This window comes from Panthera onca, chromosome B4, assembly GCF_046562875.1.
Source record: "Panthera onca isolate mPanOnc1 chromosome B4, mPanOnc1 haplotype 2, whole genome shotgun sequence".
Taxonomy (NCBI): Eukaryota; Metazoa; Chordata; class Mammalia; order Carnivora; family Felidae; genus Panthera; species Panthera onca.
Genome location: NC_138345.1, coordinates 28,601,982 through 28,626,542, shown reverse-complemented (window position 1 = coordinate 28,626,542; position 24,561 = coordinate 28,601,982). Strand labels below are relative to the sequence as shown.

At 35.1% G+C, this 24,561-nt stretch overlaps 1 protein-coding gene across 4 annotated transcripts in view; it reads left to right on the top strand.

Moving 5' to 3' along the window:
* ARHGAP12 (Rho GTPase activating protein 12) overlaps nt 1-24,561 on the top strand; it is a 121,768-nt gene that overhangs the window by 88,591 nt on the left and 8,616 nt on the right. For 2 of the 4 annotated variants that reach the window (XM_060659022.3, XM_060659025.3), the window contains 5 exons: nt 907-981; nt 5,843-5,904; nt 9,941-10,022; nt 16,558-16,659; nt 20,562-20,660. In XM_060659022.3, the coding sequence (XP_060515005.1) occupies nt 907-981; nt 5,843-5,904; nt 9,941-10,022; nt 16,558-16,659; nt 20,562-20,660 (420 nt within the window). The remainder of the gene's footprint in view (nt 1-906; nt 982-5,842; nt 5,905-9,940; nt 10,023-16,557; nt 16,660-20,561; nt 20,661-24,561) is intronic. The other 2 variants (XM_060659024.3, XM_060659023.3) reach the window with 2 other exon arrangements.

The following is a 24,561-nucleotide window of genomic DNA, read 5'->3' as shown; positions in this document are numbered from 1 at the left end:
TGAATGTGCAAACACATTATTTAGTTTTATAAGAAAACTAATAATAAGTGTTGGCATATGATTTTTCTAATTCTCTTTTCCTAAGATTATTCATAAAGCATTTAGGGGAATGGAAAAAATTAAATGGAGTTTGGCTGTGGGTACCAAAAAGGTTTTTTCAGTCTTGTCTTCTATGAAGAGTCTTGTAAACATCTGTGGTGGAAATCACATAACATGTCTTAATATTGACAAACCAGAATTGCTTTTAAAATACACACCATCGATTTGCTCCTGTTATATATTCTTGTAGGCTTAGACATTAAAACATTTTTTTTCTGGAGAGTTATTAATCTTTAAAGTTTTTTTGTGTGTTTTAAAAAATCTTGTTTATTTCTAGTAATTGAAAGTTAGCTATAAATTACTTTAAATATTAATAACCATTTAATTTAATTTACATAGATAACCATTAACCAAAAAAGTTTTCATTCTGGCAGTTGCCACGTCATTCTTGTGACTGTTGCTTGCCTAATCCCGGGTATTCATACCTGCCGTACCAAGAGCCAGTTAGTATGGTGACTAATACATTTTTATCCATAAGTGTTTAGATTTTACCTATTTTAAATGTGGTCAGTTGAAGCTGATACAACATCATGGTATTAAGGCAACATGCATCATTTCTTTTGAGTAATTCTGTATGCAGTATTTAAGTTTAACTATAATTAGAATAAAATATGTCATATTTCATTAACTTTAAGACATCTGTATTTTATAAATCAATACCATACTAGTTTCAGAGCTGAATATAGAAAGAAAATAACTAGGAAGAAAATTTTTTAGCTTCCCTTATTAAGCTCTCCCACTGCGAATAGAGGGAGAAATATAATGCTATAAAATAGAGTAACATTTTTCATTACTTATTTCTTGTAGGAATCTCCAACTGCCTCAAAACCCTGCTTTCCTGAAAATGAATCTTCTCCCTCTTCACCAAAGCACCAAGATACAGTTAGTATGATAGCATATAGTATAATATAGTCCAGTTATTTCAATCAGTTTCAATAAGTTAATTTTCTCTAAGTATAATGTTTAAATATTTCTTTGGCTTCTATTAACTTTCTTTGGTTTTTTAGATAATAATCATAAAATAGGTTTAAATTAAGAATTTAATCATTTTATAGACTTAAAAGCCCCCTTTTTATGCAAAATATGGTATCTTCATGATTAAATAATTTATATACCATATTTGTAAGTGACAAATTTATATTCGGTTTTTTAAAATAAATATAACATCCCTGGAAAATACTGTCAAATTATACTTCACTCTTTTTTCCTCAGGACAGCAGTCCAAAGGTAAGCAGTTTCCCTTCTTCCTAATGAGCACAGACACCACTTTTGTTCTGTGCTGTACAATTCAATGACGGGTCTAAGCCAGAAGAATATTAGAGGTCTGTAACTCAACTTTAAGGTTGCCCTAAACTGAAAACCTCCAGATGACTTCTCTTCAGAGACCTGGTTTGACTTGGATGAAAGTTTACTTAATCTGTGTATTGCAGTCCCTCCTGGTCTTCCCTGTATTGGGCTGATCCTGCTAGACCTCTTCAGTGGCTTCCCTTTTCTTTTAGAGTGAAGATCAACATTTGTAATGAGGACTACAAGACTGAGCATGCTCCAGCCTTACCTCACACTTCTTGTGTCCTCCTTTTCCCTCCTTGCTTGTTTTCCCTCAGCTGCACTGTACTTCTTTCCTCAAAAGAGCCTGCTTTTCAGCTCAAGGTCCTGGCACATGTCATTTCTCTGTCCACTGAACCATTTCTCTCCCACATCTTTGCCTGTTAACGTCCGTTCGTTTGTTCAAGTTCAGTTCCGATTTTGCTTCCTCAGAGAATCTCATTTGAATCTTCTAGATTTGGTCAGATTTCTCTGTAATACTCTTTGTAGCATGTAATTGTATGTTACTTGATTATAGAAAATAAGATAACACTTTTCATTTTTATTTCTTATAGGAACCTCAGACCCTCTATTTGTGTTTGTCTTCCCTGCTAGACAAAGAAAAGATTTATTAGAGCAGTAATAGAGGAGCCCTAGTACTTCTGTGGGTACACAGAGTAGTAGCTTTTCAGTAAATATTTATTGAATGAATAAATAAAACTTTTAAAGCTTTTTAAAAGACAAACTTTTATTGTTACTTCCTTATTTTATGGAACTGTAGTAGACTTACTTATATGATACTTCTGATTTTTTAGAGGCAAAGGCTTCCACAGATGCCATTTTATTTTTGTAACTCTTTCTCCATTCCCTAACTGAATCACATCTTTTATGGTTCATATCACATGTTGTACACAGTTCCTTCTGACATTCATTGTCAGAGTCAGGACTGACTCTTTCAGAGGCCTTGCCAGACTAACCTTAGCATAACAATGGTCTCTTCTTTTTAAAAAAAATTTTTTTTGATGTTTATTTTTCAGAGAGAGTGAGCAAGCAGGGGAGGGGTAGAGAGAGAGGGAGACACAGAATCTGAAGCAGTCTCCAGGCTCTGAGCTGTCAGCACGGAGCCTGACACGGTGCTCAAACCCACAAACTACGAGATCATGACCTGAACTGAATTCAGACGCTGAACTGACTGAGCCACCCAGGCGCCCCATGATCTCTTCTTTTTTTCCTGAATTGCCAAGTCTCTTACTGCATCGAATAGTGTAAATGTTAACTCATGTACCTGTCATCTCCCTACTAAGGTTTTAAACTCCCAAGGGATACATAGTGACTACTTTTTTAGTTTCTATTTTTGATCTTTTGCATTATGTAACATAGTACTGGGTACATAAACATTAAAGATAAAAGTGAACATGACTTTAGTGGTGGTGTCAGGAATTAGTGTATGAATCTAAGGTGTTGTTACCCTAATACTCTTTATTAGCGCATCTAGAAAAAAAAGCAGAAGTCCTTTCTAACTTATTTGAAATACAGGTAATACATAATTATTAAGGAGACCTTTTATAAATTATTTACATTTTGGTAAAAGCGAATCTCTAGGTTAGACTAGAAACACAAATTTGCAAATGTTCCACATAGAGTTAAAAGGACAATTTGCAAATTATTTCCCAAACCATTTACCCCTTTTCTCCAGAGTTCGACAGCAACTAGACCATCCTGGACTCATGGTACCCCCTGATGGCCATCACAGGGAACTGTCTCACCAGTATTTTCCTCTTTGATTCTTTTATCTTCAAGTGAAAAGTTGAATAGGTTTGTTAGTTCTGCATGACTCCATTCTTTTTTCCACATAATCATACAACTCTTCTTTCCTGTTCTGCAGTACACCTCTTCCAGGCCATCTGGCCCCTTCGCATTGAGGCTTTGCCCTCCTCGACTTTTCCCTTTCTTGGCCCTCCACTCCCCATTCTCAACTTGTGCTTTTTTCCACCAAGTCTTTTTTCCACCAAGCCTGCCTTTCCCACTCTTAATGGGTTAATATGGGTTAATACTCCGTTTTTGTGAGTTAAAATCTGGTTAGTATAACGCCTTAGCAGTAAGAAAAAGAAAGCTACAAATTTAGGAATGAAAATAATACTGTAATCATTGTTAGCTTCCTGATGTCATCTTAAAATCTCTGCAAAGTGCCCATCTATCTCTTCAGACCCTGTTTTGTTTTTATAAAAAGCTTTACTGAAATATAATTCATGTACTGTACAATTTACCTACTTACATGTATAGTTAAATGGTGTTTAGTATATTCAGGTTTGTGTAGCCATCATCACAGTCAATTTTAGAATTTTTTCATCACCTCAGGAAGAAACCACATACTATTAGGTATCATTCCTCTACCTCCACATCTCACCCAGCCCTGAACAACTAGGAATCGCACTTTCCGTCTCCCTAGATTTGCCTATCCTGGACATTTCGTAAGAATGGAGTCATACAATATGTGGTCATTTTTGACAGGCTTTGTTCACTCAGCGTGATATTTTCATTTAACCTCTTCTAATCAAACCAGATTTAAAATTCCATCCCTCAGTATAAATTTTAAACACGTTCATTTTTTTTTTCTTGTTTCATTTCCATTCAAATGCATTACTGTTGTTTTTAATGGTCCCTTCAAATCCTTTTTTGAGATATGCCGCATATGCTTTTTAAAAAGATCGGTGTTAATATTTCCGTGCAGTATGAGTACAGTGTGGATTAAATAGGTGTGGGCTGATGCAAGAACCCAGTCTCTTTCCCAGTGTGTCTGTGACAGATGTGCATTTTTTTTAAGTTTTTATTTAAATTTGAGTTAGTTAACTTACAGTATAGTATTAGTTTCAGGTGTACAGTACAGTGATTTAACAATTCCGTGCATCACCTGGTGCTCATCACAACAAGTGCCCCCGTCCTCACACCCACCTCCTTTCTGGGAACCATCAGATTCTTTTCTGTAATTAAGAGCGTGCTCCTTGGGTTGGCATTCTTACAGGCTGGACTCCCTCTCCTCTGTTCTTCCAATTCCTTGTCCCCTAGCTCACATAAGCAGTGCCCTCCTGGCAGTTGTTGTTACTTAGTTCCTGTATCATTGAAAGGGTTTTTTTCCCCCCTCCCTGCTCCTGATAGTAAGTTGGGAATATTCTTACATAAATGTGCATACTTAAAATTGTGTAATTGATGTTTTTGTTAAGAGGCAATAGAGAACTGTTAGAAGTATCAGGCTTGCATGTCTAAGGAGATCTAACCTGTGTTTCATGAAAAAATTACAGTAAAACTTCATATGGTATTTCCCGAGTCTTCATTATACCACAAATGATGAACATTAATACTTTATCAGCTTTGTCTATAGATGAGAATTTTTGGCAGAGTAGGCAAAACTTTCAAACATTATTTTTTAGACATTATTGAGAAAACAGTCCACATCATGTTTATCTCTCATACAAGAAAGATTTATCTGTTTCTAATGGAAATACATTGAGAAAATAGCTGAGGGATAAATTAAGTAGAAATAAATTCTGAATTGGGAATATTTTTTCTTTGGTGTGTATGTGTGTGTGTGTGTTTTGGTTGAAGTAAAATTGTTCTGTCATATACATACAGTGCTTACTAATTTGGATGATTGCTATAGACATCAACTCATGTAGATTAAATTCAGTTGAATATTGGAAACTAAGCAATGAGAAAGTGTTTCCTTTCTTCTACCTGGAAGAATTTTAAGATCAAATTTAACTTCAGCAAAGTGGTTTTGCCTTCAAGGGGTTTGATGATAAAGCTGTGTCACTATTTGACATCAGCTAACTACTATATCTGGTTTGTCCAGAGCCCAACTTACCATCTGATAGTATGTTTAATGAAGCACATACTGAATTTTTTAATGCCACATTAAGGCCAGTTCTATGCATAGAAACATTGACTTTTGAGTAATTTATTAATACAGTTACTGCATTTGTTTTATTTAGTTATTTTTACATTCTGACAAAGGAGGTTAGTATCTTAACTAATTTTCAGGCAGTACTGCTGTAAAATAATACAAAGCAAATAATTTCTTTTTGTAGTATTTATCATTATAGCATTGTATTACTTTCTTTCAATAGGAAGTCATAAATCATTTTCCCAATACTGACTAGTAGTGTTCATGTGGAAACCTAATTTGACAGCAAAGTACTTTATGGCCGCTGTGACTTGAGAAGAAGAAAGGTTTAATTGTAAAGTTACCGAAAATAACCTTACGGAAGTACTAGGAAATTGTATTCCTAACATACTTTAGAACTAAGCATATTACATACTGACTAATCTTTTTTTAAGCTGATTTTTAGAGTACCAGATCATTTTGTCTTAATCATATATAAGAATTTAGATTTTACTGTCTAGATGAGTGATGTGTAAATGGTATTACTCTGTTACATAGGGTCAAGAAAAATATGGATTATTAAACGTAACAAAAATTACTGAAAATGGGAAAAAGGTTCGGTAAGTATAAAAATCATTAATATTCTGACATGTATTATTTGACTGAAATTAAAAGCAATGAATATAGTTATAGTAGAAATGATTAAAAGGTTCATAAGAATTTCAAATAATGTATTTTCTAATATAATGTATGTAGGATTGTCATGAAATGTATGAAAATCTCCCTTTGTCTTAGCATTTTTAAAGGTGGTACTAGATTCAGAGGTGATAAAGCAGAGGATTCTGATCAAGCATTAGCTTTATTCAAACATTTTTTTCAGTAAGTAGTAAGTGCACATGGTAAAAAACAAAGATATGCATAATATTTAGCCAAAAGTCAGTCATCCATCTATGAGTTCCCTTCCCTAGAGGCAACTAGTTAAGTCTAATGAGAAATAGTGTTTTCTTCCAGAGTTAGAAGATATATACATCTGTATATGCATAGATTAATTTTTTAAACAGTCTTTGAAGAGTTTATTTTGGAGATGGTTCTGTTTCGTTCATGTAGAGCTGCCCATTGGTTTTAACTGCTGCAATATTGTGTGGCTGTACCCTAGTTTATTTAACCATTATTTGCAGGTAGGTAAATAGGCCTTGTCTACTGGTAGACATTTAGAATGATTACATTTTTTTTTGCTATTGCAAACAGTATTACACATACATTACATCTTACATAGTTCATTTTGCAAGTATGTAAATATACTTGTAGAATAAATTACAAAAGTGGACTTGCTAAGCCATATGCAGTAGTCATTTTGATAGTGTTCCAAGTTATGCTCTATGGCACTGAATCGGTTCATACCTCTAATAGCAGTGGATTTCTCTGCACCTTTGCCAATTCAATATATTGCCCACTTTTTTGATCTTTGCTAATAGAGATTAGAGAGAAAACGATATTTTTAATTTGTATTATATTTAATGTGGTAGAATATCATAAGCCACTTGTAGGTCTTTTTGTTGTTGTTGAATTGCTAGTTCATCCCCTTTGTCTGCTTATCTATTGGGTTGCTGGCTTTTTTGGTTAATGTGTAGTAACTCCTAATGAATCAAGGAAATTAACTCTATAAGCTAAGTTGGATTTTCCCCAGTTTTTAAAAACTGCTAAAATGCTGTGATTTTATAGTCAACAGAGATCAGTCTGTTGTGTAAAGAAGAGTTTAAAATTTACATATAGTTGAGTTTTTAAGATTTGCTTTAACTGAACTGTCTTTGTCCCATTTTAGTACTTGGAAGTTTTTCTTTTAAGTGGTCTGAAATAGCTTTACAAATACTGCAATTATTTGTTCCTTCATCTGTTCTTTGGGTGGAGTCACTTGTGAATAGGGTCTTTATTTTTCCTTTTCTCCCTTTTGGGCATGTGTAGTGCAGATAGTTCTTTGGCCACTTTCTCTGTTTTTGTTTTTCCTGTGGTAGTCTTTTAGATTTTCGACTTCTTTTGGAATACTTTTGGTGATTTATGTTTTCTAAGAAAATCATCCATTTCATCTTCAGATTTATTTGTGTGGAGTTGAACAAAATAGTTTTTTTACTTTTGTGTATATCCAGGGTTCTCAAACATTTTGATCTGAGAACCCCTTTAAACTCTTAAAAATTACTGAATACTGCAAAGAACTTTTGTCTATGTAGTTTATAGCTATAGCTATTTACTTTAAGAAATTAAAACTAAGAAATTTTAAGTATTGCAACTCTTAAAACTATAACCCATTATCTGCTAACACAGATAACAAAATTACACATTTTTATGAAGGAAAATACCTGCATTTTCCAACACAAAAAATTTCCCTGAGAGGTGTGGCATTGTTCTACATTTTTGCAAATCTTTGAAATTTGATTTGATGGAAAACAGCTGGATTCTCATCTATGCTGGCAGTCAGTCTGCTGTGACACATTGTTTTGGCTGAAGTATATGAAGAGAATCCTCTCTTTCATATATAAAGCTGGCAAAGGGAGGAGTAGTTTAATATTCTTAGGTTATTGCACATATTTCTCTGCTACACCATAACTCCACAAGTGTTAGTTGCAGTTAGTGAACTTTCCTACTTAGTCACGTCAAAGTCCATCGGTCTGTATTGCACTTTGAATGAGTCTTTACCCATGCACAATTTTGTAGCATCTTGTGGATCATTTGGAAAATACTGGTTCACTAAAGTTTGCTGATTTTTTCAAATGTTGACATATTTTATAATATCAAAGAATCACAAATCTGTAACATCATCAGAAAAATCATTAAGGATTGGAAAATTGTCCACATCACAGTGGTGGGTATGCCAGGCTTTCCCAAATTCTACTTACCCTTTGAAAGCTTTAATTTTTTATTGTCAACAAATACTGTCATTTAAATGACACGCTCACTTCATTTATTTTTGAGATAATGTCTACCTGCCAAATGCTCAAGACTAAATAACCATAGTATGATCATCAGTCTTGTTTTTGTTGTTTTTTTCCAGGAAAAATTTCCTGGGGAAAAAAATTGTGACTAATTCCGCTTGCAGCTCAGTCCCACGAGTGCTTCAGTCTTTGAGACAACTATTGTTAATTCACTATTTAATATTCAATATTCTTAATATGTTTACTAGTTCTATAGTTTTTCTAATTTTGAAAACTAAATTCAAAAAGTTTATTTAAAGTAGAAATACACTAATTTTAGCATTTTTCAGAGGAGGGAATCAGTAGATGATCTCTCTAGAAATAGAAGATTGAGTATAAAATAAATTTACAAATAAAAATAAATCTCTTCAAAATATCTTAAGAGATCCACACAAAACAAAATAATAAAATGAAATGAAAATATAGCAAAAAGATGACACAAGGACTAAACATATGTCAATGTCTATACTCCTCTATTAAAAGAAAAAGATAGATGAAGCACAAAACAAAACCCACCTAAATATTATATATAAAAGAGATACCTGAAAAATGATTCAGAAGAGTTAAAAAAAAAGGGCATGTCCAAGATACAAAAAGTAAAGCAAGAATAGGGCTTTTAATAGCAGACATGTTCATTTCGGAGGGGGGCAGGGGGAAGGAAAGCATTAAGCATCGCAAAGATGGGGACTTAAGATGATAAAAACTGTGGATAAATCCACAATAAAGATCTAATCATTAGGAATAGCCATTCACCAAGTAAGTAGCATTAACTACCATAAACAAAAACACCAGGAAATAAAAGGAAAATTAGATAGAAACTTAGTAGTAGTAAACTTTATTTTACTTTTAATCCATGAAGTTCAAGTATACATAAAAACTAATAAAGTAGGTCTAATTGATATGTATTGAGTTCTGCATTCTGAAAAAGGAAAATAAATCTTTTTAGTACCCATAGAATTTTCACAAAACCGTCAGTATGTTTGGCAGTAAGGTAGGCCTTCATAAATTTCTGTAGTAGACCTATTTGACATTCATTTTAGCCTGCCAGCAGTTGAATTTCCTTATAAGGTAAATATTGCTTGTCTTTGGAATGTGGGTTGAAGGAGAAGAAATAGGGACTTTTCTCTTTATACATTTTTTTCTTCATGCATTTTATATTTAGAGTTTTATATATGTGTTAATTTTGTAATTTAGGACAATTAAAAAAAACCCTCATCTTAGTAACCTCATTGATCAATGAGTATGTAATTTATTGTATACTTGTAATGTACCTAGTATCTATCACTTACATTGTGTAGCCTTATTAGGGGAAGGGAGAATACTAAGAAATATAAAACAATATGTATCTATAAAGAATTAGGTGAAGGGGTCATGTTTGCCTAATTTTTAATCATGGGTAATTCTTGCCAAATAAAGGGTTCAGTTCGTGTTACTTCAGAATAAATTCATACCCTTGATCACAGGTGTGCTGGATTAGTCCATGAGAACTTAATTAGGTATATAGTTATTCTGATAACTTCTATCTCTATTAGCTTCATTTATTTGGGGCATTATATCCTCAGTAAATACAATTAGAATGTCAATAATGAGTATACATTGTGGAAAACATTGTTAAGTAGGTTTTAATATTTTAAATGCAGTTGGAAAAACTAAGTAGCAAAGTTTTAGTTGGTCATATTTATAATTACAGAAAGAACTGGTTGTCTTCTTGGGCCGTGTTGCAAGGTTCATCTTTACTCTTTACCAAAACTCAAGGAAGCAGCACAAGTTGGGTAAGTATTTCTTCTCTTTGAGGGCTTTATACATTTAAATTTTGTGGAAGGTATTTTACCTGAATTTCATGTAGTATTTCAAAGTCCTTCTAGCTACAGCTGGTATGCAAATAAAAGTAAATGAAATTTTTAAAAAGATGCATTTTGACTCATAACAAGAGGGCTAATTAGAAGTCTGATAAGTTGTATTATTTAAATCATCAAAGTCTGTTGTATCCATTGGACTGAAAGGGCAGCTTATTACTTGGACATAATAGAACAAAATATATCTCTTTATTCATCTCCAGGATGTTATAGGTTGTCCGAAAGCAGAGCATTCCAATGAAACTTCATAAAGCAAAGAAGCAATTACCATCAATTTATATAGAAAAATTTTTGAGCATTTTCATCCCTCCCCCCACCCACCCCCCATCCCTCTTTTAGGCTTTTCTGATACCTTAGGAAATATCTTGCTAATGGATGCACAAACGAGCTAAAGCACAGATGCTTACACAGTCAAAACCATGGTGGATTGATGCTCAGGTGCTAGTGTGGGTCCCTGAGAGGGAGCTTGGGGTGTGAGTTTGTCTCCACAATTGCTCACTGACAACAAATGTCCAACGCTATTTTCACTCTTCACCTTTTTTTTTTTTTTCAACGTTTATTTATTTTTGAGACAGAGACAGAGCATGAACAGGGGAGGGGCAGAGAGAGAGGGAGACACAGAATCTGAAACAGGCCGCAGGCTCTGAGTGGTCAGCACAGAGCCCGACGCGGGGCTCGAACTCACGGGCCGTGAGATCATGACCTGAGCTGAAGTCGGACGCTTAACCGACCAAGCCACCCAGGCGCCCCCCTCTTCACCTTTTTTAATGAAAGTGCAAATACTCATCAGATTTGTTTTGGTTAACAAAAACAGGTACTAATGTAGGTCTTTTGTAAAAAGCAAAGTGGTGTAAAACTTCCAAAAAGCAGGGGACACCTGTAAAAACTTTCTTATGCTTTGTGGTTTTGCCAGTTCAGATGTTTACTCAGAAAATAAACAGTAATGTGTCAAGCCCCACCTTGAATTGTGATCTGATCCTTGGATTACTAGTCAGTGATTACATATCTGTGTATGTCAGCCAGCATTTAGAAGAATAAGTAAATGTCCCATTACTTGTGGGATTTTTGAGGTTTTTTGTATATCTGAGTGTTTGCTATTATTACCCCTCAGTTAATTTGTAATAGAAATATTAAAAATTACAGTTTGTGACATAATAATTAACACTTTTTGAATGCTTAATATGTATCAGGTACTCCTTTAAGGGCAGAAGATTATGCATATATTATTACCCTTTTAAGTCTGAGATAGCTACTGTTTATCATCCCCTCTTCCCCTGTTGTAGATGAGAAAATGAGGTGTGAAACAGTTAAGGAGCTTGCTGAAGGTCATATAGCTAGCTACTAAGTGGCAGAACTAGGTGGCATTTTGTCTCCAAAGTCCACCCTCAGAATATTTCCAAAAATTTTTGGTAATTGAATTTGAAAAGTCAAGCTTAAATAAAATTTAAAATGAAATCAATCTAATGTCTTTAGTCTGCTCTATATCCTACCTTAACCAGTATTTTCTTATATTTACTGTTGCTTTAAAATTAACAGGACTTATGGACCTTATGTTTGATAAAAAAAAGAAATCCATTTATAAAATTCAAGCAAATTCTACTCATTTACATTTATAATGCAGCCATTTAACATATTGCTCAGAACCAGGAATGCATAGAACATGTTAGAACTCTGATATGGCAACAACCCCCAAATCCTCTGGATTGGGCACTAATATGAACATTCTAGAATGTTTCTTCTGTTTTGTTCACCAGTTTTTTGGTTTGCTTCATTGTTTAACCAGAATGGTGGAACAGACCTGTGATCTGCTTTCCATATTTAAAGATTGAAATTTATCTTAAAGTAAATGGATAATTATGTGTTTCTCCTTTTTTTCTCTGAGGTAAAGCATATGGTACTTTTTGTTTGTGCTAATGCATTTCTAGAGGGTTATGCAATTCTTCTTCCTGCTTGTGGCTCAAGCTTTCTTTGAAATCGAGTGCAGGAAATGAATGCAAGAAGAGGAATGGAGAAGCAATTAGAGATTAATAAGTAATAAAAAAGTACCTAAAGAAAGCCGAGTAATGGTTGTTTGATAATTTCTGATACTTAAAGATTGGAGGTTGTGTTATGTGCAGATAAAGTAGAGAACATTGTGGTAAGAGGTGTCATTTAGCTAGGCAGATTTGTATGTTATTTAAAGAAAATGAAAACTTTTTTAAATTTAAAGATGTTAAGTGAATACCTCAGCTCATGATCATCAGTACAGGCTGGTTGCATTTTACTTAAGGTTTTCACTCTTGAAGATCTTACATAATTCAGAACTCATAATTAAATCTAATCTTGACAAAGGATGTGAGGTATTTCTGTTCATCAGCTAAAGTTGTGTTACTGTATTACCATGTGGCAATAACGGAAACAGTGTAAAATTCAGTGAGCCAGCCAATTTTGAAACTGTAGAATTCTTAATTAATTTTTAAGTTTAGGGATTCACTATTTGAACTACTGCCTTTAAATGAAATTTTATTAATGTATTTTGAATTATAGAATATATTGTAATCATTTCAAATTGGTATAATTAAATAAAACTAAACAGATGTGAGATGATAAAATGCTTGGATTTGCAGTTAATTCTTAATTTTTATTTTATGGCAAATTTAAAAATCAGACTTTCTTTCCATATGTAACATTTATGAAGTGAATGAAAACTAATTTAAATGGGCTAAGTAAAAGCAAGTCAAGATGATTCAAATAAAAAGTATATGAGTGTGTACAATATATTTTGGCACATACAACATTCATAAATATTAAAAAATTGGTGAAATATGTGAAATGCTTCTTAATTAACTCTGTAATTAGGATTGTTAAAAAGGATTTGAAAAAATCACAGCTTTGTTTCTCTGCTCAGTCACCGAGTAGATCTATTGTAGGTAAAATGTATCCTGTTTATATAATGAAATCACACCTTACCTGAGGATGAGATTCTAAGGCTAGATATAAGCCAAAAAGACAAAAATCACTTGTAGTGAAAATGTCCTTGAGTATCTCTTAGAAAGGTGTTAGTTAGAAGTTGGTCTCTAGCAGAGATATTTTCTGCCTTTGATGTTGGAAGATTGCTTGCCCTCCACTTGGTTTATGTTAAGGGGCTAGTTGGTCCCCAGTCCAGTTGGTTCTTTAAAAATTAGTTTCACAATTAGTGCAAAAACCTATACCTAGATCTACTTGAAAAAAGAGCAGGTTCAAATCTTATGCTCACTCCAGGGCATATACTCATTGATTGAAGGTTGAGCAAAATCACTCACACTATTTGAAATTGTTTTTTGTTTTAATTAATTCATACTTAGCATTTATTTTTGGTTCCATGGATAGTTAATATTAAGTAAACAAAACATACATATGCACCATGCAACTCCACTATATAAGATAAATTTTACATAGGTGGTACATGATCCAGTGAGCCTTTCTTTCCCCTTTAGGATATATTCCAGTTGTTTTCTGTATAATTAGTTATCCACTGGATTGTGATATCAATAACATAAATTATACTTGTTTTTTTTCTTACTTCATTTCACCTGATCTGTTCAACAGACCTTAAAGCCTATTTTGTTCTGGGCATTGTGTTAAGTTTGGGGAGTTATGAGTAAGTAACATGGTCTTTATCCTCATGACTTACACTATAATGGGGAAGACTGACAAGTGCACAGTTATAATGTGACATGACATGTATTGTGCTACCTTTCGGGATATCATTCATCATATTCCTTGAGTATTATAAAAATCACCCCACAAATATTAGTAATTATTCAAATTTATTTATATGTGCTTTTAAATATCTAAAAATTGTCATTTTGGGGGGCAGATAATTCTTTGTTGTGGGGGCTCTCCTGTAAATTTTGTGGTATTTAGCAGAAGATAGTAGCATCCTCACCTCCAGGTGTGACAACCACAAATGTCTCCAGACATTGCCAGATGTCCCCTGGGGGACAGAATTGCCTGTGGTTGAGAACCACTTGTCCTAAAGGAAGAGAAGGCAAACTGGATGGTAGGGCCACTGGGGGACATTGCCCAGCAGGTTGCAAGGAGGAAGCTCCCAGATTCAGGGGCTGCTGGGTAAGATGGTGGTGGGCCAGATGTGACTCCCGTCTGTGACCCTTCAGGTCTTCTGTTGTGAATACAGACGAAGATGTTTAATGTAATTTCTGTTTAATGTAATTTCTATAAAGCATTCACCTTAAAAATAAAGCATGAACTTACATAGTAACAGAGTCAGAAAATAATTCTGGGATATAAATGCTTAGTGTAATGTTTAATGTAATTTCTGTTTAATGTAATTTCTATAAAGCATTCATGTTAAAAATAAAGCATGAACTTACATAGTAACAGAATCAGAAAATAATTCTGAGATATAAATGCTAGGGCCTTTGCAAAATATTTGGAAGTTAAGCTTTGTGTTGTGTCTGCTTGTGGAATTGTATTTTTGTCCCATTTGTTTCCATATGCTTTTCTCTTATGTGTCATTTTGCCGTTGTGCATTATTATGACATCATCACTTTCTTCCCTTTTTCCATCAAGTCATTCTGCCAACAGGGCTCTGTCTCTGAGCTCTTGCTTTCGCTGCTTTCTTCTTGGAAAAATTCTGTCAGTCGTCGGCCTGCATATGTAAAATCTGATCCTGTTTCGGCTGTCACTGTATGTGTTCTTGTTGCATGCCCCTTGCCACAATTATTCCATTTTCTTTGCCATGAATTTATTGGAGGGATGTATGATAAAGTGGGACTAAAGTTTGAAAAAGAATGAGTAACAAACACAAAATTTTGCCAACCGCATTGAATGTACTTTTACCAGCATTCCATGTCCTGTCATTGTATTTGTTATTTGGTTGCTATATCTTACTTGGTTAGTTATTTAAGCTAAGTATCTTAGTTTATAGCTAACCATTTACAGGCATGTAATGACAATTTGTACATGGATTTTTATCATTCAGTTAAATGTGTACATTTAAGTTTTACAACTTTTGAGATCATCATTTTTGCTCAAAAAGTTCTCTTTGCCCATTGTAGCTCCTATGGTTAATTAAATGTCTTTTGAATGACAATGACAAAGACACTTAAGGCCAAGACTCTGTAAATTAGTCAAAATTTTTGTGATTGTTATTATGATTCCACTAATAAAAAATTCCATATAACACTCTAAGCTTTGTTTTGATTCCACTAATAAATGCCATATAATATCCTAAATGTTGTTTTGTTATAACAAGTACATTATTTAAGTCCACGTTGCTAGCTGAAAAGATGAAGTAAAAGGGAACAGATGAAGTTGAACCATTCATTAAATGGGAAGCTACTGAGTAGTTATTGACGTTATGAACAGTGACTAAGATATCACTAGGTTGCTGGGGTAATATCCCTTTCCAATGACAAACATAATTTGACTTGAAAATATTTTAAGAAACGAAATCTTCTGTAATAAATCTTTGGCCTTAAGATTATAGCCCTTAAAGATTTAAAACCTCTAAACCTTTCAATAAATGGGAATGCTATTTTCTGTTCTTAGTTCTGTTGTCTATTCTTAGTTAAATTTCTAAACAAAAATTTAAGTTAATGATGACAAGGTGCAGAGTACGTCTGTATTTAACATGAATTTTCTGCTGCTTGCTAATCTTTTCCTTATCTGGTTAACAAAATCTAACAGCTAGCTAAGTGCTTTTTCTTTTCATGTCAGCTGTCTTCCTATTCTTTTCACAGTTTTTTATTAAATTGCTGAGGCTTCATAGCATCTGGCTCCAGGTATAATTTCTAACAAAGGCTAAATAAAAGAACATGAGGCTTAGAGTTTTCTGTTTTTATAAGTTACTGTTAGTTGTTGACAACATAAATAGTCAATAAGGAAATAACTCTTGAAAGCACAATCAAGTTTATAGAATGTTTATTGAGTGGAAAACAACTTGATATCTGCCAGATATTATTTATACATATGTAAGAATAATGCCTTGCCTTTTGAACACATCATTTTACCTAGTCCTATATAGTCTAGGTTCAGTTCCAAGCCAAAGGATACATGCGTTTGTAAATTTCCAAATAAAGTATTACAATTTTCCCTCTCTAGGCATTGTTCCAATTTGTACTGTACTTGCATATGAAGGCCTATTTCTCTATGCAAAACATAGTTTTTCATCTAACTTTTAGAATTTTTTTTCTACACTGATGGGTGAAAAAAGATTTTAGTGTGGCTTTATTTTGTGTTTTTCTTATTAAGATGCAAGTCGAGCCATTTCCTTTTCTGTGAACGATATATTCATGTCTTGTAGACATTTCAGTTTTAAGGTATGAATTGTTATTTTATAATAAAGACAAGAATTTGAGGTAATCACCTATTTGATTTATTGTTCATAATATAAAATTGATCTAAATTGTTTTTGATACGCTCGTGTCCATGAATATCACAAGGGTTTTTCCTTTTTTCTAAAATGAAGTTTGGGAGTAATCAGTCCAAGCCAGAGTTCACAGTGGACCTGAAGGGGGCGACAGTGGAGATGGCTTCAAAGGACAAATCCAGCAAAAAGAATGTATTTGAGGTAATACAATTTTTTTCTAAGTATAATTCACCTTCTTTAAATTTTTTTTAATGTTTATTTTTGAGAGAGATTGAGAGAGAGAACAGGGGAGGAGCAAAGAGACAGGGAGACACAGAATCAGAAGCAGGCTTCAGGCTCCAAGCTGTCAGCACAGAGCCCGACCCGGGACTCGAACCCACAAACTGCGAGATCATGACCTGAGCCGAAGTCGGACACTCAACCGACTGAACCACCCAGGCGCCCCTATAATTCACCTTCTTAACCATAGTAATTGGGTGTTCTTTTTTTTGAGTTCTTTTGAGCTACATTTTAGTGCAACTGATTAAGGCAAAGTTGGTCTTTAAATCAATTTGGTGTCATAATTTAAGGGGAAAAAAGCTGGTATAAAGATCTGGGCTTCACTTGCATAAATTATTGGGTCTCAGACTATATATTACAAGCGTTTGTTCCACAGTCTTGCCTTTCCCTACCAACAATAAAAAGGGTGTGGATTCCTTTACCTACCAAATCTAATACTGAAAAATAAGTTGAAACCTTTCCATTTTGTCATTAAAAATCCCCCACAGTAATATATGATTCTGTATCTGTTATTACTGCTGCATATCAGACCACCTTAGAATTTAGAAGCTTAGGAGAAAAGAACCATTTTTTTAGTTGGGTTTGGCCTTTACTGAGCTGAGTGGTTCTTCTGATCTCACATGGGGCCATTCATGAGGCTTTAGTAGTGGCTTGACTGCGTCTGGGCAGTCTACTCACATGTCTGGTGTTGTGCCAGCTGCTAGACCTCTTTCTCTCCAGGTTCTCTCACTCTTCAGGAGGCTACGCCAGGCTTCTTCATGGGGCCGTGTCAGGGTTCCAAGAGGGTAAGAGTGGAAGATATAAGACTTCCTGAGGCCTAGAGTTAGGAGTCACACATCAGTGGATTCCGTTGGTTAAAGCAAGTCCGAAAGCCAGCCGAGTGTTGAGGGTTGTGGGGAACTAGAACCCACCTGTTGATGGAGGAACAGTAAAGGCACATTGCAGAAGGGTGTGTATTCAGAGATTGGAGGAATTTTTCAGACTGTCTTTGCAAACAGTCTTCCCAATCCCAGCCTTCCTTTAGAGCCTCATGTGTCAGTCCTTTCCTGTCTTGTCCAGGCATTTACTGTTTTCCAAGTGAGACCTAGGCTTTCCTGCTCCTATGATTTTTACTCTTAGTATCCATGGCAGTCTCTGCTTATCACATGTTACCTGTCTTTCAAGACCCATGAGAAATGTGACCACAACACTGATGCTTCTTTTTTACTATGCTTTTAAAATAGCATTTAATTGAGTGTGCCTTAGTTGACTATCATGTGTAAATTATGCTTCCCACTAGATAATTATTATTTTTTTCAGCAGAGAGACTATTTTTCCTTCTCTTGAAGTAAGAACTTCTGACAGTATCTCATGTACAGTGAATATTCAGTATTGGTAGACTGGCTTGATGGACTCTGGGAAAGTAGTACAAGAAAGGAAGTCAGTGTTTACTGAATTAACCTTGTAGTTTTAAGAAGTAATTTAGAGTGAAAGTGAATCCATGGTCAAATAAATGCAGGCAATGGTGTATATTGTTATTCTTTCCTTAGAAAATCAGTGTACCCTGGAATATCAAAGCCCTGCAATATCTTGAAGGAGAGAATCTTGTTTAACTTTCTTCAATCCAGTATTTCCCAAATTAATATCTTAAATATCATTGAGGAATAGCTTTTTTTTTAAACATTACTTTGGTAACTATATTTGAGGCCTATGTCTCAGAATGTTGTATGGGAAACAATGCAATATGTTCCTCAAGGAAAAAAATAAACAATTACTAACCACAAAATAGGAGGAAGGCTTTCTCCCAATACCTCATAATTTTTCTTAGTCAAGTGGAAGAAACTTTGAAGCAAAGTGATTACACATAATCTGGCAGTAGCCTTCATGTAGAATAATACATAGTATCCTTACTTGAGTAGTTCATGATTTGACACTTAATTTAGTACTGTTTCTTTCCAAAAGTGATGTAACATTTATTGTCTGTGCCTTCTCTTTATACCAAGACATTATATTTATTTGCCTATTAAATAGGAAATAATGAATATTTCACTCTTTCATATATTTTTTCCTACATTTATTTTTTAACTGGGGAGAGAAAAAAGTTCCTCAGATTTACATAAAAAGATCACAGATTTTATTTCTTTACAAATGAATTTTGTTTTGGGGCACCTGGGTGGCTCAGTCAGTTGAGTGTCTGATTCTTGATTTCAGCTCAGGTCATGATCCTGAGGTTGTAGGATTGGGTCCTGCACCAGGTTCTGCACTGAGCATGGAGGCTGCTTGGGATTCTCTCTCTCTTTCTCTCTTTCTCTCTTTCTCTCTCTCTCTCTCTCTCTCTCTCTCTCTCTCTCTCTCTCCCCCTCTCCCCCCTCTCTCCCCTCTCTCCCCTCTCTGCCCCTCCCCTACTTGTGCACATGTGTATGTGTTCCCTGTAACATAAAAAACATAAATTAAAATGAATTTTGTTTCAATTCTAATTGAAAACACACAGCTTTGATACTTGAACTTATTTTTTTTTCTGTTTATTTTATTTTTTGTTCTCATTAATTTTATTTTTTTAATTTACATCCAAATTAGTTGGTGTATAGTACAACAATGACTTCAGGAGTAGATTCCTTAATGCCCCTTACCCGTTTAGCCCATCCCCCCTCGCACACCTCCTCCAGTAACCCACTGTTCTCCATATTTATGAGTCTCTTATACTTTGTCCTCCTCCCTGTTTTTTATATTATTTTTGTTTTCCTTCCCTTACGTTCATCTGTTTTGTATCTTAAAGTCCTCATATAAGTGAAGTCATATGGTATTTGTCCTTCTCTGACTAATTTCACTTAGCATAATACCCTCCAGTTCCATCCACGTAGTTGCAAATGGCAAAATTTCATTCTTCTTGATTGCCGAATACTACTCCATTTTGTGTGTGTGTGTGTGTGTGTGTGTGTGTGTGTGTGTACATACATATCACATCTTCTTTATCCATTCATCCATCGATGGACATTTGGGCTCTTTCCATACTTTGGCTATTGTCGATAGTACTGCTATCATTGGGGTGCATGTATCCCTTCGAAACTTCACACCTGTATCCCTTGGGTAAATGCCTAGTAGTGCAATTGCTGGGTCGTAGGTTGGTTCTATTTTTAGTTTTTTGAGGAACCTCCATACTGTTTTCCAGAGTGGCTGCACCAGCTTGCATTCCCATACTTGAACTTATTTTTTAATGAAAAAGTACACTAGATTTCAGCAAGTTTTATTGCATTTGTGTGATGGAATTTGGGACCCTAAGTTATTAGATTTTTGTTGAGAATTTTTTTGTGAAAAAAAATTTCATGTTTTATAAAATAATTCCTCTGGGATTATTTTATATTAAAGTAAAAAATACTCTATTGCTATGCAGCATTACTTTAACCTTTTATCACTTAATGTAACGTCTTTTGCTGGTGGTTTTGTAGACGTTAGCTTAAATATATTCATTTATTTGGGGGCTCCTGCCGGCTCAGTTTGTGGAACATGAGACTCTTGATCTTAGGGTTGTGAGTTTGAGTCCCATGTTGGGGGTAGAGATGACTTAAAATCTTAAAAAATAAAATATATACACACACACACACACACACACGTGGCTTAGATGAACATCTGACTCTTGATTTCAACTCAGGTCACAATCCCAGGGTTGTGGGGTCAAGCCCTGCATCAGGCTCTGGGCTGAGCATGGAGCCTGCTAGGGATTCTCACTCTCTCTTTAATAATTATGTGTGTGTGTGTGTGTGTGCGCGCGTGTGTGCGCACATGTGCATTCATTTATTTGGTTGAAAGCACTAACTGTACTTTTTTTTTTTTCCTTTTCTCTAAAGCTGAAAACCCGTCAAGGAACAGAACTGCTAATTCAGTCTGATAATGACACTGTTATTAATGATTGGTTTAAAGTTCTTAGTAGTACTATCAATAATCAGGTATGTGTTTGACTTAGGTAAATGTTTTTACTTCAGAGCTGTTTTTCTTTTCTGCTTTCTAATTGACTGTTGCATATCTAGTTTCCAACTTATATGTGATAAAACAGGTGGGAAAGGCAGTGGTCAGTTTAGCAATTCCCCAGGGCTCGTGGAGACTTAACATTCTCAATTCTATAATATTTGCTATTAGTGGATGTTAAATAATTTTCAGATTGAAGGATTGGTCCTAAGAGAAATCATTCAAGAAGAGGGACAAACCATTCCTAGTGCATAGTATTTATTCAATGATTGATGAATTGGGAATAGTGCTATTTGGTAGAGGCAGGTCCTAGGCAGTTATAAAATGAATAAAGCTATAGTCTCTTCATGAGCACCTTTTCTTTCCTCATGATAGCTCTCTAGCTACCCCTTAGGCGTTCTAGTTCCTCCCCTCACCCCCCTAATCATGGAGGTGTTCAGTACCCTCCCATTCCTGGTAAGTCTCTTCGTGTGTGTGTGTGTGTGTGTGTGTGTGTGTAATATTACACACACACACACACACACACACACACACACAGCAGATATAGAATATAGAGTATATGTATATATATATAACAATAATAACCAAAAAGAACCTCAAATTTGTATCCTGCAGCTGTGTTAGTAAGAGCAGGAAGAAACAAATAGGGATGCTACTTTTTCAGACTATATTCTTACCCACACTGTATGGGGACATGTTCCTGATTAAGGATCATAGGTCAGTGACAAAAAGAAAAGTGAATACTGAAGAAAGTGTGTTATGGTTTTAAATTAAACAAAGACTGAAAAAAAATTGGGAATCACGGGCTTTAGTGAAGACTGAGAAGTCTTTCAGAGACTGTAGGTGAAGCCTCATTATTAATAAGATTTGTGATCTTGGGGCACCTGGTTGGCTCAGTCAGTTAAGCATCCAACTTCAGCTTAGGTCATGATCTCATGGTCTATGAGTTCATGCCCCGTGTTGGGCTCTGTGCTGACAACTCGGAACCTGGATCCTGCTTCGGATTCTGTGTGTACCCCTCTCTTTCTGTACCTCCCCCACTGGTGTGTTCTCTCTCTCTCTCTCTCTCTCTCTCTCTCTCTCTCTCTCTCTCTCACACACACACACACACACACACACACACACACACACACAAATAAATAACCATTGAAAAAATAAGATTTCTGATCTTACTGAGGTATTCTACCTCTATGGGCATCCATTTTTTTCACTTATAAAATAGGGAGGTTGGATTTGATTGTCTCCCAGTATCCTTTTAAGCTCCAGTGTCTTTATGATGCACTCAGTTCAAAACAACCAGATTTGGAATCTTGAGTATTAACTCTTACTCCTCTTTTTACCTCTTGTAGCCAGTTATTCATTCATATACATACATATATATATATATATATATATATATATATACGTATATATATATATATGTATATATATATACTTCCTTTGCAGTTTGTAATATTGTATATTTCTGAATCTTGTCTCTTCCTTTCCATTTATTCCTGAAACCTGATCAGGACTTTATATGTTAGATAAGAGTCACTTCCCAGTTTTTCTTATTTCATCTCATCCCCCACCAATATGTTCCTAATAGTATTGCTGTATGAAACTTCCTAATGTTAACTTTATAATCCTCTCCTGCTCAGAAACCTTCTGTGACTCTCATTAAAATTCAACAACCCGAGCCAGTCTGTCTTTTCAAATGTACCTTCTTTCTACTCTACCCAATATGGGCTTTCAGCTCTAGTCACTGTAATCTGTTCCCAATCCCTTGAAAAGCAAGTATGGCTGCATTCATTTAATAAACGTGAGAGTGCTTTATGCACTGGGGAGATATAGCAGCATGCAACCACATGCTACACATTTCTGTATGGAGTTTACAGCCAAAGACAGAAGATTACTGAAAACAGATGACTGAATAGTTAATACAGTGGAATGTGGTGAGGTTTATGATGGTAAGGGATATACAACTTACTATGAAAATACCAATTAAGGAGGGGCTAACCTAGTGTAGGGATCCAGGAGAGCCTTGCAGAGAGAAAAAGGGTTTTTTTTTTTTTCCTTTCCATTTAAGCCAGGTGGATAAGCCAAGTGAAAAGAGAGTAACATCAACTATGAAATTTAAAATATATACTGTTTACAAAGTGGCAAAAGATACTGTAGAAATATGCACAATAAATGTAGAAAGAAGCACAAGACTCCTGCAGGGAAGATTGTAAAACTTGACTGAGAGACATGGGAGAAAATCTCATTATATGTTCATGGATTGAAAGATTCAGTAATGTGGAGCGCCTAGGTGGCCCATTCGGTTAAGCATCTGACTTTGGCTCAGGTCATGATCTCCTGGTTGAGTTTGAGCCCCGTATTGGGCTCTGTGCTGACAGCTCAGAGCCTGGAGCCTGCTTCGGATTCTGTGTCTGCCTGCTTCGGATTCTGTGTCTTCCCCTGCTCACGTTCTGTCTCTCAAAAATAAATAAATATTAAAAAATATTTTAAAGATTCAATAATGTAGGGGCGCCTGGGTGGCTCAGTCAGTTGAGTGTCTGACTTTGGCTCAGGTCATGATCTCGTGGTCTTTGAGTTCGAGCCCCACATCGGGCTCTGTGCTGACAGCTCAGAGCCTGGGGCCTGCTTCCGATTCTGTATTTCCCCCTCTCTCTGTCCCTCCCCCGCTCATGCTCTGTCTCTCTCTCTCTCTGTCAAAAATAAACATTTTAGAAAAAATTTAAAAAAATAGATTCAATAATGTAAAGATATGTTCTTCCAAATGATTTATAAATTTATATATTTGAGATTTTTGAACCTCCTTCGAAATCTCATGGGACTTGACAAGCTTGTTCTAAAATTCATACAGGAATATAAATTTGGTAAAAGTAAGACACTCTTGAAGAAGAAAGTGGAAGGACTTGTTCTCTCAGATGTCAAGACTTTATAAAGCTGTATTAATTAATAGAACATGGTATCCATACCAGGCTAGATATGCAGATCTATGGAACAGAATAAAGAACACATACCTTTGGACACTTTATGCTAGATTTAGCACTGTAAATAAGGAAGAATAAGCTTTAAAATAAATGGTACTGGGTCAACTGGATATCTAAGAAGAAATTAGAACCTTTTTTTATGCTCTACACAAAAATAAGTTCTAAGTGGAGTAAAGACATCAGTGTGAAAGGCAAAGCAATGCTTCTAGCTTTGAGAACTTACTTCAGTTTTTTAACCCGTAAAAGTGACTGGTCAGGCTGTACATGAGCCCTGGGATTTCTTTCAATGCCTAAAATCCATGAATTGTGAGTAATTACTAGCTATTGATACAAAGTATAATTTGCAACATTTGTTGGTGTGAAAAATTAATGTGTCCTAGGCTAGTTAGCTTTATCTTGTAGTATTAGCACAGAATGTAGCTTCATCATGTTCTGTCACCACAGATTATAGTCTGACCTTTTAAGTCTTGTTACTATAATTCTTATGCAGTCGATCTACACAAGGGAAGATAGCCTCATCATCAGTATATAAACCCATTGTCATGTGAATTATTAGCATTTTTTCTCTTTTGAAATCAGAATTAATTTCCCCCATCTAGAGGAAAAAGAATACTTTTAAAGAGTTATCAAGTATCGGGGCGCCTGGGTGGCGCAGTCGGTTAAGCGTCCGACTTCAGCCAGGTCACGATCTCGCGGTCCGTGAGTTCGAGCCCCGCGTCAGGCTCTGGGCTGATGGCTCGGAGCCTGGAGCCTGTTTCCGATTCTGTGTCTCCCTCTCTCTCTCTGCCCCTCCCCCGTTCATGCTCTGTCTCTCTCTGTCCCAAAAATAAATAAAAAACGTTGAAAAAAAAAATTTAAAAAAAAAAAAAAAAAAAAAAAAAAAAAGAGTTATCAAGTATCTAAA